General features: G+C 48.2%; 1 protein-coding gene across 1 annotated transcript in view; it reads right to left on the bottom strand.

Moving 5' to 3' along the window:
• Positions 1 to 1015: 1015 nt before the first annotated feature.
• The window catches only part of LOC107114877 (pulmonary surfactant-associated protein D-like), a 62486-nt gene continuing 50697 nt past the window's right edge, over positions 1016 to 12804 (bottom strand). Inside the window, exons 5-7 of the mRNA XM_015416482.1 lie at positions 12640 to 12756; positions 4968 to 5051; positions 1016 to 1383 (exon numbers count right to left, since the gene is read on the bottom strand). Of these exons, the coding sequence (XP_015271968.1) occupies positions 1016 to 1383; positions 4968 to 5051; positions 12640 to 12756 (569 nt within the window). The remainder of the gene's footprint in view (positions 1384 to 4967; positions 5052 to 12639; positions 12757 to 12804) is intronic.

The following is a 12804-nucleotide window of genomic DNA, read 5'->3' as shown; positions in this document are numbered from 1 at the left end:
TCATTGAGACCGATTTCACACAAGAGCTGCACCGTGGTCGCGCCTCCCTTTGCCCTGCTTCTATTGGTCAATTTCCCACTCAAAGCCGCGTGGCCACATTTTGACCCGCAGCTTTGCCCAATTTTCCCCGCGGTTTCATGATCCTGTTTTTTGAGGATCACAAAACCGCGGGGGAAATTGGGCGAAGCCGCGGGTCAGTGTGGCTTCAAGTGGGAAATTGACCAATAGAAGCGGGGCAAAGGGAGGCGCGACCACAGCGCAGCTCTTGTGTGAAATGGGTCTGAGTGCCCTGCCCATGAGGTCTTGTACTGTGAGAAAGGGAGAAAAGGACTCTATCCCATGTGTTATTTTGTAAACCTCTATCATGTCAACCCTCAATCATTGTTTCTGAAAGCTAAAGAGTCTACCATTGCATCCTGCTGGATGCACTGAAGTTGAGGAGGCCTGAAATGGCACTTGTGAGAGAGAAACAAGTGCTACAACTGCTTTCTGTCATGATATGGGGCCTCTAAGAGATGAGATGGAAGACACAACCAGATAGATATTAAGTGAGGGGTATGGACAAGCCAGGCAAAGTAGTTGGGAGGTTGGTCTGGCATGACGCCATCTTGTTAAATAATCACCAATAAATCACAGTCACAATAAAGTGCTCACTGTTAGCCTACAACAATTTCTTGAATTATTCACAAGACAAGGACCCATGCTCTTTCAGGCCATGGTTGGGAAAGGAACCCTTCCCCTTTTCTGGAGGCGGGCAGGAACCCTCCGCGAGTTCCATAGAGCGATACTTCATTGAGATGCGATCAAAGTCTTGGCAGCAAAATGGAGCTGCTTTTTGATCAGAGTACTTGCTACCGGCTACGTTACGCATGCATATGTCTACCGACTGGACTATATCTATCAATTGGATTAACAAAATCACGATCGTTTTAGCGTCTACCCATAAAAGGCAAATGTCGTTTCAGAACCGTGTGGTCTTCCCTGCAACTGTATTGAACATGGCAGGGCAGGTGGTCTAGAATTCACAGAGTATTAGCCGGTTCTCCCCGCAGAACCTGTCGTTCCACTTGCCGTTCACAAAGATCTCCACACAGTTCTCTGCCCCTTTGTCATTGTTGGGTTCCCCTAGCTGCCAGTTGGAGTAGGTGACGTCATCGCCGTTCAGGTGCTTGAATCTCCCCTCCGTCTGGATGTCATTTATCCCGAGAAACACGGCCTTCTTGTGGATAATAGCTATCTGTTGGATGGCAGCATTCTCAGTTTTTTTTTCGAGTTGGCCGCCCGCTTGCAGACACCTTTGCCTCAGGTCGTCAAAGTTGCCTTCGTAGCCACTGGTCACAAAGGCTTTGTTGCCCACAATTTGGCCACTCGGGAATGCCGCGACTGGAATAAAGGAAAAGGGGACATACGGCTGCATTAACTGTTGTGCTGAAAAGCCAAGAGGATGAGGGAAACTGTATCGGTCTCGTGTTTTGTCCTGAACTTCTTCCAAGGAGCCTCCCTCCCTTTTATCCTCATAATCATCCTACACGAAAGGGCCGTGTGGCTGTGTGGGGATATGAACGTCAACGCACGATGCTGCCCTATAGCCAGGCAGAGCATGAGGTTGCGGTCACATGCGCCACTTGGAGCGGTGGGGAGGCGGGGCTATTCCCCCCAGAGGAATTTGACCCACGGTTGCAAGATCACACATCCCCTTTGTGCTGCGGGTACAGCCTGTCACTCTGTGTGCTCAGACGCCAGCGCGGATGAGTCAGGGGTGTTCTCTTGCTGTCGGTTTCCCATGTGCATAAACGAGGAATTTCACCTCTGCACTGAGGGTTCCCCGTGGTGTATGTGATTATGTGCATACTGCAAAGGGGGGGGAAACGGCGCCGAATCGGGATGGACTGATCAGACCATCCTGACGGCATGAGTGCAGGGCTATTTTTGGGCAGGAACGCACAGGAACGGAGTTCCGGCTGGCTCCCGAGTTGACCACGCCCAGCAGGGACCCATTAGCATAATAAGCCACACCCAACAGCAGGAACTCATTAGGATTGGCTACATTAGGGGTGTGTGGCCTAACATGCAAAGGAGTCCCTGCTACAAAAAAAGGCCCTGGGTTTTGACAACAAACAAGGTCAACAGAATAAGGAGCAAAAGGTGGGTGTGGCTGGATGTCGACACTTCTGGTAACATGGGGGTGCGGCCTAATGTGCTAATGAGCTCTGCTCTCATGGGAGTGGCTGGATATGCTAATGAGCTTCTGTTGTTGGGTGTGGCCTATTGTGCTAATGAGTTCCTGCTGGGCTTTTTCTACAAAAAAAAGCTCTGCATGAGTGCATGCTTGTGTGATCAGACAGGGGAAAGTCCATCCGTGGCCCATCGGAACCCATTTAGAGCTGGACTTTCCCCGGTGTCTTTTAACTCCGCTTCCATGGTGGAGCAGCACAGGTTGTCGATGACTGCGGGACGCTTCCCAGATGTTGCAGTCTGATCACTCCCTTTAGATCCATCAGGCATTCGCAGCTATGTCGGATCTAAAGGCGCGTGTGATCGCAGCCTTATTGTCTCAGGGGCCCAGGTTCCAGTCTTTCACATCACCTGCTCCCTGATCCTTCTAACTGGAGATGCTGGGGATTGAACCCTGGGGCTTTTCAGATACAGAGCAGATGTTCTACCACCAAGCCTTCCCTGATCCTCTCTCTCTCCCCCCTCTTCCCCATGTCTACTGTCACTCCTCTCATGAAACTGCCTTCTACTGAATCAGACCCTTGGTCCATCAAAGTCAGTATTGTCTACTCTGACTGCGTCTCAGAGGTCTTTCACATCACCTCCTGCCTGGTCCTTTTTAACAGGGGATGCCGGGGATTGAACCTGGGACCTTCTGCGTCTCAAGCGAAGGCTCAGCCACTGAGCTGCAGCTACTTTCTTTCTGCCTTTTACCTTATCACTCTTCCTTTCACATCACCTCCTGCCTGGTCCTTTTTAACTGGGGATGCCGGGGATTGAACCGGGGACCTTCTGCGTCTCAAGCAGAGGCTCAGCCACTGAGCTGCAGCGACATTCTTTCTGCCTCTTCTACCTTATCACTCTTCCTTTCACATCACCTCCTGCCTGGTCCTTTTTAACTGGGAATGCCGGGGATTGAACCGGGGACCTTCTGCGTCTCAAGCAGAGGCTCAGCCACTGAGCTGCAGCTACTTTCTTTCTGCCTCTTCTACCTTATCACTCTTCCTTTCACATCACCTCCTGCCTGGTCCTTTTTAACCGGGGATGCCGGGGATTGAACCTGGGACCGTCTGCGTCTCAAGCGGAGGCTCAGTCACTGAGCTGCAGCGACATTCTTTCTGCCTCTTCTACCTTATCACTCTTCCTTTCTGCATTAGCTGTTGGGGGCTCACCTGGAAGCTTTGCTGCCTCGGGGAGCCTCACTTGCCCTCCCCCCGGCAACTTTGCCACTTTGGTAGCTGCAGCTTGGCCCCCCCTCCCCCAAGATTTGCTGCCTTGGTGGCTCACGCGGCCCCTTCCCCCAGGCGGTTCACCGTGTTAGCGGCTTGCCCGGCTACTTGCCCGGCTCCCCCCCACCCAGCAGGTTTGCCACATCGCCAGCCCACCTGGTCTCTTCACCAGCTCAGCAGCAGGGGCCCCTCCCCCACACACCTGTGCTTCACTGCCTCTGCAGTAGAGTTGTTGAAGGAGTACTGGAGCTTTGCCTGCACAGGTGCAGACGATTTTCCTGGTTTTGGGGGGAGATTAACCCCCCCTAACGTATTTCATTTACATTTTCAGCTTTTTCTGCAAACCTGGGGGGGTCCCCCAAGTTTGCAGAACTATCCGTTCTTGGTCCGCATGGCCCCAACCCTCAAATTTAGATCTCTGCAGATTGGGCCAGACTCGACTATTAGAATATAAGAGTGAGACCTTTGTGAGAAAAATGAATCAAGGGCTCGTTTGTGCAATTCATCCCTGCTTGGGAGGACGCACTAGGGCCTTCATCATGTGTGATGAAAGATTCGCTGAAATAAGGCTTCGACGGGCTTCCTAGAAGTTAGCACCTCTTGTGGTATCTACGTGTGCTTCCTCCTGGCTCCTCAGAAACACAGATCATATAGAGACAGCTTGGTGCAGTGGTAAGACTACGAACCGGGGGGATCCAGCTTCAGAGCCCCCCGCTGCTATGGACACTTGCTGGGTGACTTCAGGCCAGTCATCTCCTTCCAGCCTAGCCCACCTGACAGAGTTGTTGTAAGGATAACATTAACGAGGGAAGGTAAGTCATGTTGGGTCTCCTTTCAGGAGGAAAAGTGGTGTATAGATATCTAGATAAAAAAATGATGTGTCAGGGATGCTCTAGGCTGATCCTGCACTAAGCTGGGCGTTGGACTAGATCAGGTCCGTAGCCAGGATTTTGCGGCTTGCAGGGCAATTCTTGTTTCCTAGTGGGGCTGAAGTTCTCAGTGCAGAAGGAAAAGCCACTTAGCTAACAGAAAGCTTTTACCGGGATAGATCTCTAAACTGCAAGCTGTCGACCACTTTAGATGACAGTTCTCAGCTGCTGCAAGTTAATCACTTCTGCCAGCCTAAGCCACAGTTCTGATAATGAGACGGCAGGTGGGGGTGATGGGTTCTGTAGCCAAGAAAGCTAACACTTAGGCAGAAAAACTCTCTTAAAGGAGACCAGTTTCTTGGCACACAGTTAGAAGGGATCCTAGAGGTCACCTACTCCAACCCCCTTGCTCAGTGCAGGAATGAGTCAGCTATAGCCTTTAAAAATATTTTAAAATGATTGAAAAAAAGCATTTGCAGGAGAAATTCTGGTGGCGCTGTGCCTTTAAGAAAGGGAGCAAACCCCCCAAAAGCCTCACCATAGCTACAAGCCTGGACTAGATATGGCCCCTTCCAGCTCTGTGATTCTATGATGACAAGAATGTGGATTGACCCCTCAACATTAATGAAAGTGAAGTTATCCCTCTGCTGTTTACCTTTTTGGAACTTGGCGAGACCGGCTTGCAACATTGTTAGCTGTCCTTGCAAAGCGCTGACTTGTTTTTTCATGAGGTTGACCTCTGGGAAATGATAAAGCGACAATGAGTTGCGAGATAATAATAGCAGGTGATGGAAGACATGTAAAGACGGCCCCCCAACATATTTTGCTACACCGGCAAAAACAAATGGCAAGCCAGAGAATATGACACAAAATTCAATTTATCCGAATGCTCTTCAAGTGAGAAGCACTGTTCTTCGGGGGAGATGTGTTCCCGTTTTCAGAGGAGACTTGCTTAGACCTTGGAGGTCGTTTAGTGAGTAATGCAGGGGTCTTTTAAACAAAGAAATTTGCTGTCTGAGGCCGAATCTGCATTGATATCTTCTGCTGCTTTGGCGACACTCCCGCTCTCTCTCAAAAAAAGATGTCTACATCTCTTTCGGATTCGTTCTCCTACTGTACCTTTATAATTTCTGCTGTCTGCGTTATTTTATTGCCCTATGGTTTCGACTCCGTTGTGATTTACAATGTTCCCTCTAAGCTGTGGAGTCGTGTGAGCAAAAATTCTACTGTGTGAGCTGCTGGCATTAAAGTTGTGAGTGAGCGATTTGACTACTGCATAAATTAGTCTGGAGCCATCCTTCCTGAGCTAAGACAAAAATCTGTGAGCCAGAGGCTAAAAAACTGTGAGCTAGCTCACACTAACTCAGCTTAGAGGGAACATTGAGACAGCATCTCACCAGCTCAACTGGATCTGGTTACAATGCACTCTAAGCCCCCCCCCGAAAGCGCCACCTAGTGATGAAGACTTGAATTGACCAAGTTGGAAGAATTTCTTGTACCACTTTGAAACAAGCATCACGCCAGCATAAAGAAAGACGGTGTCGAGACTGCTCTGAAAATGAAGACGCGGACATGACCTGAGGCAGGCAGTCCAAATTCACAGTGAGGTTCCAGGGTGACTGAACTGAACATTCCTTAGGTTGGCTTTGAGGGTCAAAAGTAATACAGTGGGGGGGGGACCCCCCACTCAATAAAATCCTAACTCTTCCATTTATATTTTTGTTCATTACTCTTCCCGGCTGTTTTCTCTGATCCTTTGCTCCCCTTCAAGTGATCCCAGCCTGTAATCTCCAATGGACTAGAACTCAATGGGAATCGGTTTGGTCCTCTTATGTGTACAAAACCAAATCTCTTAATATACAAGAACAGAACATTAAAATGTTAACACGTTGGTATATGACACCAAGGAAACTGAATTGTATAAACAAGTCAATATCTCCACTGTGTTGGAAACAATGTGGTCATGTGGGAACTTTTTATCATTGTTGGTGGGAGTGTACAGTGATCAAGCAGTTTTGGCAGGATATAGTACTTCAAGTTGAAAATTTAACTGGTTATAAAATTCCATTGAAACCAGAGATTATACTATTGAATTACTGGCAAGAAGTTAATATTCCACAGATTAGGAAAGATCTGATAATGATACTTTTTACGGCAGCTAAGACTACGATAGCGTCATGCTGGAAGGAAACACATAAACCATTAATTAAAAATTGGTACTCTAGAATTTGGGACCATTTGATTTTGGATAAAATCTCGGACTCTTTAGCAGATAAAGATCCTTCATTAGGACCTTCCTATTATTTGGAGAGATGGTATCCAATTCTAATCAAATTGGAAGAGATTCTTGAAGGAAATACACAGTCCACAAATTATCGTTATCTTAATCTCCTGAAAGTAAGTTGGTTAATTTAATAACCCCTAATGTAGTATTTGTTGTATTAGTTTTAGTTATTTTATTGTTAATTTAAAGTTTATGTTTTTGTTGTGTATTGTGTATTGGAAGACTGTGATTTGAAAGACGGTGTAACGTGTTTATGCACCTCAAAAAAAAAAAAAAGTGATCCCAGCCAATCAGCAATCACATACGAGATTTGGTGATGTCATTATGTAGCCAATTGGTTTTGGCAAGATGATGCTGTCCTGAAGGTCGAACCAGACTTATTTCAAATTAAGGGAATGCTGCACATCCCAGGTCTTTTTGTGATCACCCCCCCCTTTTGCAAAATTGGTGCAAGAAGAGATCTATTTTTGATTCTAACAAATATTTTCCCAAATGAAGGCTGCCTCCACTTGGTTCAGCTATAGATGGGCAACCCAAATTTGTTATGCTGCATTGGTTTTATTGGCGCTTACGCACCTTGTCTCACAGTTTTCCGGAAGAAAAGTGGATCTATAAACGTTTTTTAGATAAAGAGATTTCCATAAAATTAAAACAAAGTAATTTAAAATTTGCTGTCCTCGAATCACCCCCAAAGTAGTCTCACTTAGCCCTGTGGTGGGGCTAGCCCTGCTGCATCGAAGATCAGAAACCATTTGCCCTATTTCTCAGGGGTCATTTCGTAGAAAAAGAGCTAGGGGAACTCATTAGCATAACTCATTAGCATATGCCACACCCTCTGACATCAGGGGCCCGGCGGTGGACCTGCAAGGCCAGCGGGAGTGCGAGGAAGCCCCGCCAAGGCCCTCTCTGGCCCCAGGCAGGCAGGGGTGGGGAGAGGTGGGGAGGAAGCAACTTACCCTCCCTCTTCTCCTGCCTCCTCCTGGCTGAATGAGGGCTGGAAGCGGGGCGGCCGGAAGCAGTGGGCGGGGCTTCATCATGTGCCCCGCCCCCTGCACCTCACCCGGGGGAACTGTGTTCCCCCGCTTTCCCCCCCGAAATGACCTCTGCTATTTCTACAGAAATCTTTGCTTCCGCATATTAAAAAACCCACATTCCCCAGATCAGATGATGGAATAGATAATTTCACTGAACGTCCTGATATCCTATTACTGGGATGTGTGAATTAAAACAAACAAACAAAAACATTTAGACTTTCACCTGATTTGCAAATAGTTCCTTGATGCTGCTCGAATTAATCCCAGTTTCATGGTTGTGAACACCTCAATACAAAATGGGGCCAGTAAGAAGTGAAGAGGACCCTGGCACCTTCATGTCTGCTGGACCACCACTCCTCCCATGAACAACCATATTTTGCAAAGTAAGTGGAATGACTGACGTGTGAGAGCCTTCCTGGTATCAAATACACAGGCCATTCCTTGAGGTGGGGAATCTACATGTATGGGCAGTTGATTATCTTGCCCTTTTGCAGAGGGCACCTTCAGGCTCTAAACAGATGAACAAAGCTATTGTGGCAGAATGTGTGTGTGTGTGGGGTTCCTATAAATGTCATAAAAAGGTAAAGGTTCCCTTGCTCGAAAGCCAGTCGAATCCGACTCTAGGGTTGCGGTGCTCATCTCCGTTTCAAAGCCGAAGAGCCAGTGCTGTCCGAAGACGTTTCCGTGGTCATGTGGCCGGCATGACTAAACACCAACGCACACAGAACGCTGTTACCTTCCCACCAAAGTGGTACCTATTGATCTACTTGCAATGTCTTGCTTTCGAACTGCTAGGTTGGCAGGAGCTGGAACTAGAGACGGGGGAGCTCACTCTATCATGCAGCACCCGAGTCTCGAACTGCTGAACTACTGACCTTCCACAGCCTGCAGTTCAGCTTCTTAACCACTTGAGCCACTATAGGGGACATACTATACCAGTATACCACTGTGTATGGGACTATACCACTGTGTATTGGACTATACCCAGGGGTAGTTTAGTAGAAAAAGAGCTAGGGGAACTCATTAGCATAACTCATTAGCATATGCCACACCCCCTGACATCAGGGGCCCGATGGTGGACCTGCAAGGCCGACAGGAGTGAGAGGAAGCCCCGCCAAGGCCCTCCCTGGCCCCAGGCAGGCAGGGGTGGGGAGAGGTGGGGAGGAAGCAACTTACCCTCCCTCTTCTCTTGCCTCCTTCTGGCTGAATGAGGGCCGGAAGCGGGGCGGCCGGAAGCAGGGGGCAGGGCTTCGTCGTGTGCCCGCCCCCTCGCACCTCACCCGGGGGAACTGCGATCCCCCACGATTCCCCCCGAAATGACCTCTGACTATACCACTGTGTATGGGACATACTATCCCAGTATACCACTGTGTAGAGAACTATACCACTATGTATACCACTGTGTAGGGGACATACTATACCACTATACCACTGGGTATGGGACTTTCTATGCATTTGCTGCACGTATTACTCTGTTGTCACTGCATTGTTTTCTACTGATGTAATACCATTTTTCTGCATTGTATCTGTACTTTGCATCGTGTCTAATATGCCATGTTTATTCCGATTTCTGTGATCTTAGTCCTAGCACATTGCTTATTAGATGTCTCTTCACATCGATTGTATCGATTTACACAGTGTAATCTGCTTTGAGTCTCAGCAAGTAAAATAAATGTAGTAAATAAATATCCCCAACCGTTACTGAGCTCTTTTATTTAAGAGCAGCATTAACCTACTCACCGGTGAGGCCGCTTTCTCCCTGTGTTCCCTTTTCTCCTATGGAACCTTTCTCTCCTTTTAGACCAGGAGAGCCCGTCTCCCCCCTTGGGCCCGGCATTCCGGTTGCTCCTTGCAATCCTGTTGTGAGATATCAAATCACCAAGTTATTGAGTGGCTTCCATTATCCATTGGATTCTGTAATCTCTTGTCTGGTTCTGTGGTTTCATGACAACACATGGGACCGATGCTCCCTCTTGTGAAGCAAAAATTCCACTTTGTGAGCAACTGGCATTGGAGCTGTGAGCCAGCAATTTGGCGACTGCATAAATTAGTTTGCTTTGGAGCCCTCCTTCCTGAGCGAAGACAAAAATGTGTGAGCTGGAGGCTAAAAAAACGGAGAGCTAGCTCACACAAACTCAGCTTAGAGAGTACACTGCATGTGACCCTGGCTCAGTAGTAGAATATCTTCTTTGCCTGCCAAAGGTCCCACGTTCAACCCCTGGCATCTCCAGTGAAAAGGATTGGGCAGGAGGTGATGTGAAAGGCCCCTGCCTGAGACCCTGGAGAGCTGCTGCCAACTAGAGCAGGCAATGCTGACCTTGACGGACCAGAAGTCTGATTCATTAGAACACAGTTTCACGTGTTCATGCGGACGTGAAGGCAAAACGAAATAAATGAAAAACATGACCAAAAGTTTTAAGAGGTATCCCCTTTGCTCTAGCATTGTTGGAAAGATGAACATGTTTCATAGACAATCTGCGGTGTACTTTCTGTTGACGACGACAGCTGGAAATCCCTTCAGCAGTTGATGTGGATCTTTGAGAACGACTATAATCAGTGCAGAAGTAACTGTGGCATGTACTTTAGCAGTGCCTCCGAAATCCCCCCCAAAATGTCTAAAAGGGTTTTTGCATTCTAGGGTTGCCAACCTCCAGGTGGGGGCTGGAGATCTCCTGGAATTAGAACTGATCTCCAGATGACAGAGATGCATCCCCCCTGGAGAACATGGCTGCTTTGGAAGGTGGACTCTGTGCCCCACTGTGGTCTGTGCCCCACCCCACTGAGGTCTGTCTCCTCCCCAAACTCTACCCTTCCTAGGGTCCACTGCCCAAATCTCCAGGGATTCCCCAAGTGGGAGTTGACAACCTTATATGTTTACTCCCTTGACACGTTATTTCAGAGGAACCTTTCAGGGGTGGATGGTTTGATTAAAATTCATTACATCTCTCATTGACCTAGTTGAAAAACTGACGTCGTCTTACGGCCAGCCAGACTGTTGGTCCATCTCATTCAATGGCATTCACTCTGCTGAGCAGTGGTTGTCCAGGATCTTATGCATTGGTCTTTCCCGGCTCTGCCACCTGAAATGGTTGACTGGAGATGTCGAGGACTGCCCTCAGGACATTCTGAGTACATATCATGTGCAACAGACCCTTCCCTAGGGGCTGCACACATTGGGCCTGACACAGAAGGATGCTGATGTGTGCAGGGATTCTAAGTTAGCCTGTGCCCCGTGTCCCCCAGTCTCTGGACTATACCTTTGGTGGAGCTTTACGGTTTCACTGCTGGAAATGATGAGCAGTGCTCCCTCTAAGCTGTGGAGTCTTGTGAGCAAATATTCTACTTTGTGAGCTCCTGGCACTAAAGTTGTGAGCGAGCGATTTGGCTCCCTGCATAAATTAGTTTGCTCTGGAGCCCATCCCTTCCTGAGCTAAGACAAAAACGTGTGAGCCGGAGGATAAAAAAAACTGTGAGCTAGCTCACACTGACTCAGCTTAGAGGGAACACTGATGATGAGTATCTCCTCTGTGCTGTCAGTTACGTTTGTGTCTTCTACTAGCAAAATATAAGATAGATAACTGGGAGGGAAGGAATTGGGTATGGTGTCACCCGATCTTGTCAGATTCTAAGCAGGGTCAGTGATTGGATAGGAGACCACCAAGGAAGGCTCTGGAGAGGAAGGCAATGGCCAACCACCCTCTGCTTCTCACTTGCACTAAAAGCCTTTAGCTGGGCTGCCGTCAGTTGCAATTTGTTGGCACTCCTGCATGTCAGGGAATCAACAGGGTTTTTTTTGTTTAACATTATTTGCAGCAAGCAGTAAGGGAGGGATTCTTGCATTGCTATGCTCACTAGCCATGCCACTTGGGAACTGACCTGTAACAAAACAAGTTAATTATGCATTTGTAAAGGACTACCATCTTTTGTCCAGGCCAATAGCCAGGATTCTGTGGGGTGGGGCTGAAGTTCTCAGTGCAGAAAGGAACGCCATTTCGCCAACAACAGAGAGCGGTTATCAGGACAGGACTCTCAATTGCAAGCTGTCGACAACTTTAGATGACAGTTCGCAGCTGCTGCAAGTTAATCACTTCTGCCAGCCGAAGCAACAAATTCTGATAATAAACCGGCGGGGGGTGGGGGGACGGGGGACGGATGACTTCTATAGTCAAGGAAGGTAACACTTAGGCAGGAAAACTTTCTTAAGGAGACCGGTTTCTTGACACAGAATTAGAAGGGATCCTAGAGGTCACCTACTCCAACCCCCTTGCTCAGTGTGGAAATTAGTCAACTAATTAGTCACCCCCACTCTGCTTAAAGGAGTGTGCACCTCTAAAAAAAAGTTTAAAAATTGGGAAAAAACATTTACAGGAGGAATTCTGAGGGGGGGGCTGTGCCTTTAAGAAAGGGGGCAAGGAGAGGGGAAGCCCATCTCTTTCTCACTGTCCTGTCCAGCGCGAGCTGTGGCTGAGCCAGCGCTTTCTAGGTGTGAGCCAACGCACGACCACTGAAGAAAGCTTAAATCATCTTTATTCAACTTCACACGCATTCAGAAGATCATTTACTCACAATCGTCCGGATAGCTGGGTGGAAAGTTACATCTTGTGATCTAGGTTAGTTCAATAGCCATGGTGAAAGAAGAGGTGGGCTTCCCCTCTCCTTGCCGTAAGGGTTGATGAACAAAGAAAACGGAAAAGAACAATAAAACTCCTATCTTTGCGCCTCTGAGCTCAGGAAATTACTCTTAATGAGCCAGTCAGAGGGAAGCTTCTGGGACCCCTAACCGTGGACTCCAATTCCCAGGTGCACAAGTCTTAAAGATACAGAGCAGTTTTACTAAACTACAGATAATGCTGACTGGGGGCAGCATAAGGGCGGAGCCGCCCAAAGCCCCTTCATAGCTCTGGGCCTGCTTGTGCCTGTCCCGAACACTTCCAAGTCTTTTTCACAGCTAGCTCCTTCTACAAAAATGCTATTTCAGGGGTACTCGAGGTGAAATCTGCTTCACTTACCTGTGTTTCCCACTTCTCCTTTTGCTCCTTTCTCCCCCATTGGCCCATGATCCCCTTTTGGTCCCGGGGTGCCTGTCATGCCTTGGGGACCCGGTGCACCAGGGACTCCCATTGGTCCTACAGTGGGAGAGATTGATACAGATAAGGAAAAGTCTGGAGAGTTCT

Source organism: Gekko japonicus, unplaced genomic scaffold (assembly GCF_001447785.1).
Source record: "Gekko japonicus isolate JY-2015 unplaced genomic scaffold, Gekko_japonicus_V1.1 scaffold2308, whole genome shotgun sequence".
Taxonomy (NCBI): Eukaryota; Metazoa; Chordata; class Lepidosauria; order Squamata; family Gekkonidae; genus Gekko; species Gekko japonicus.
Note: the sequence above shows the minus strand (reverse complement) of the source record. Positions and strands in the feature narration are given on the sequence as shown.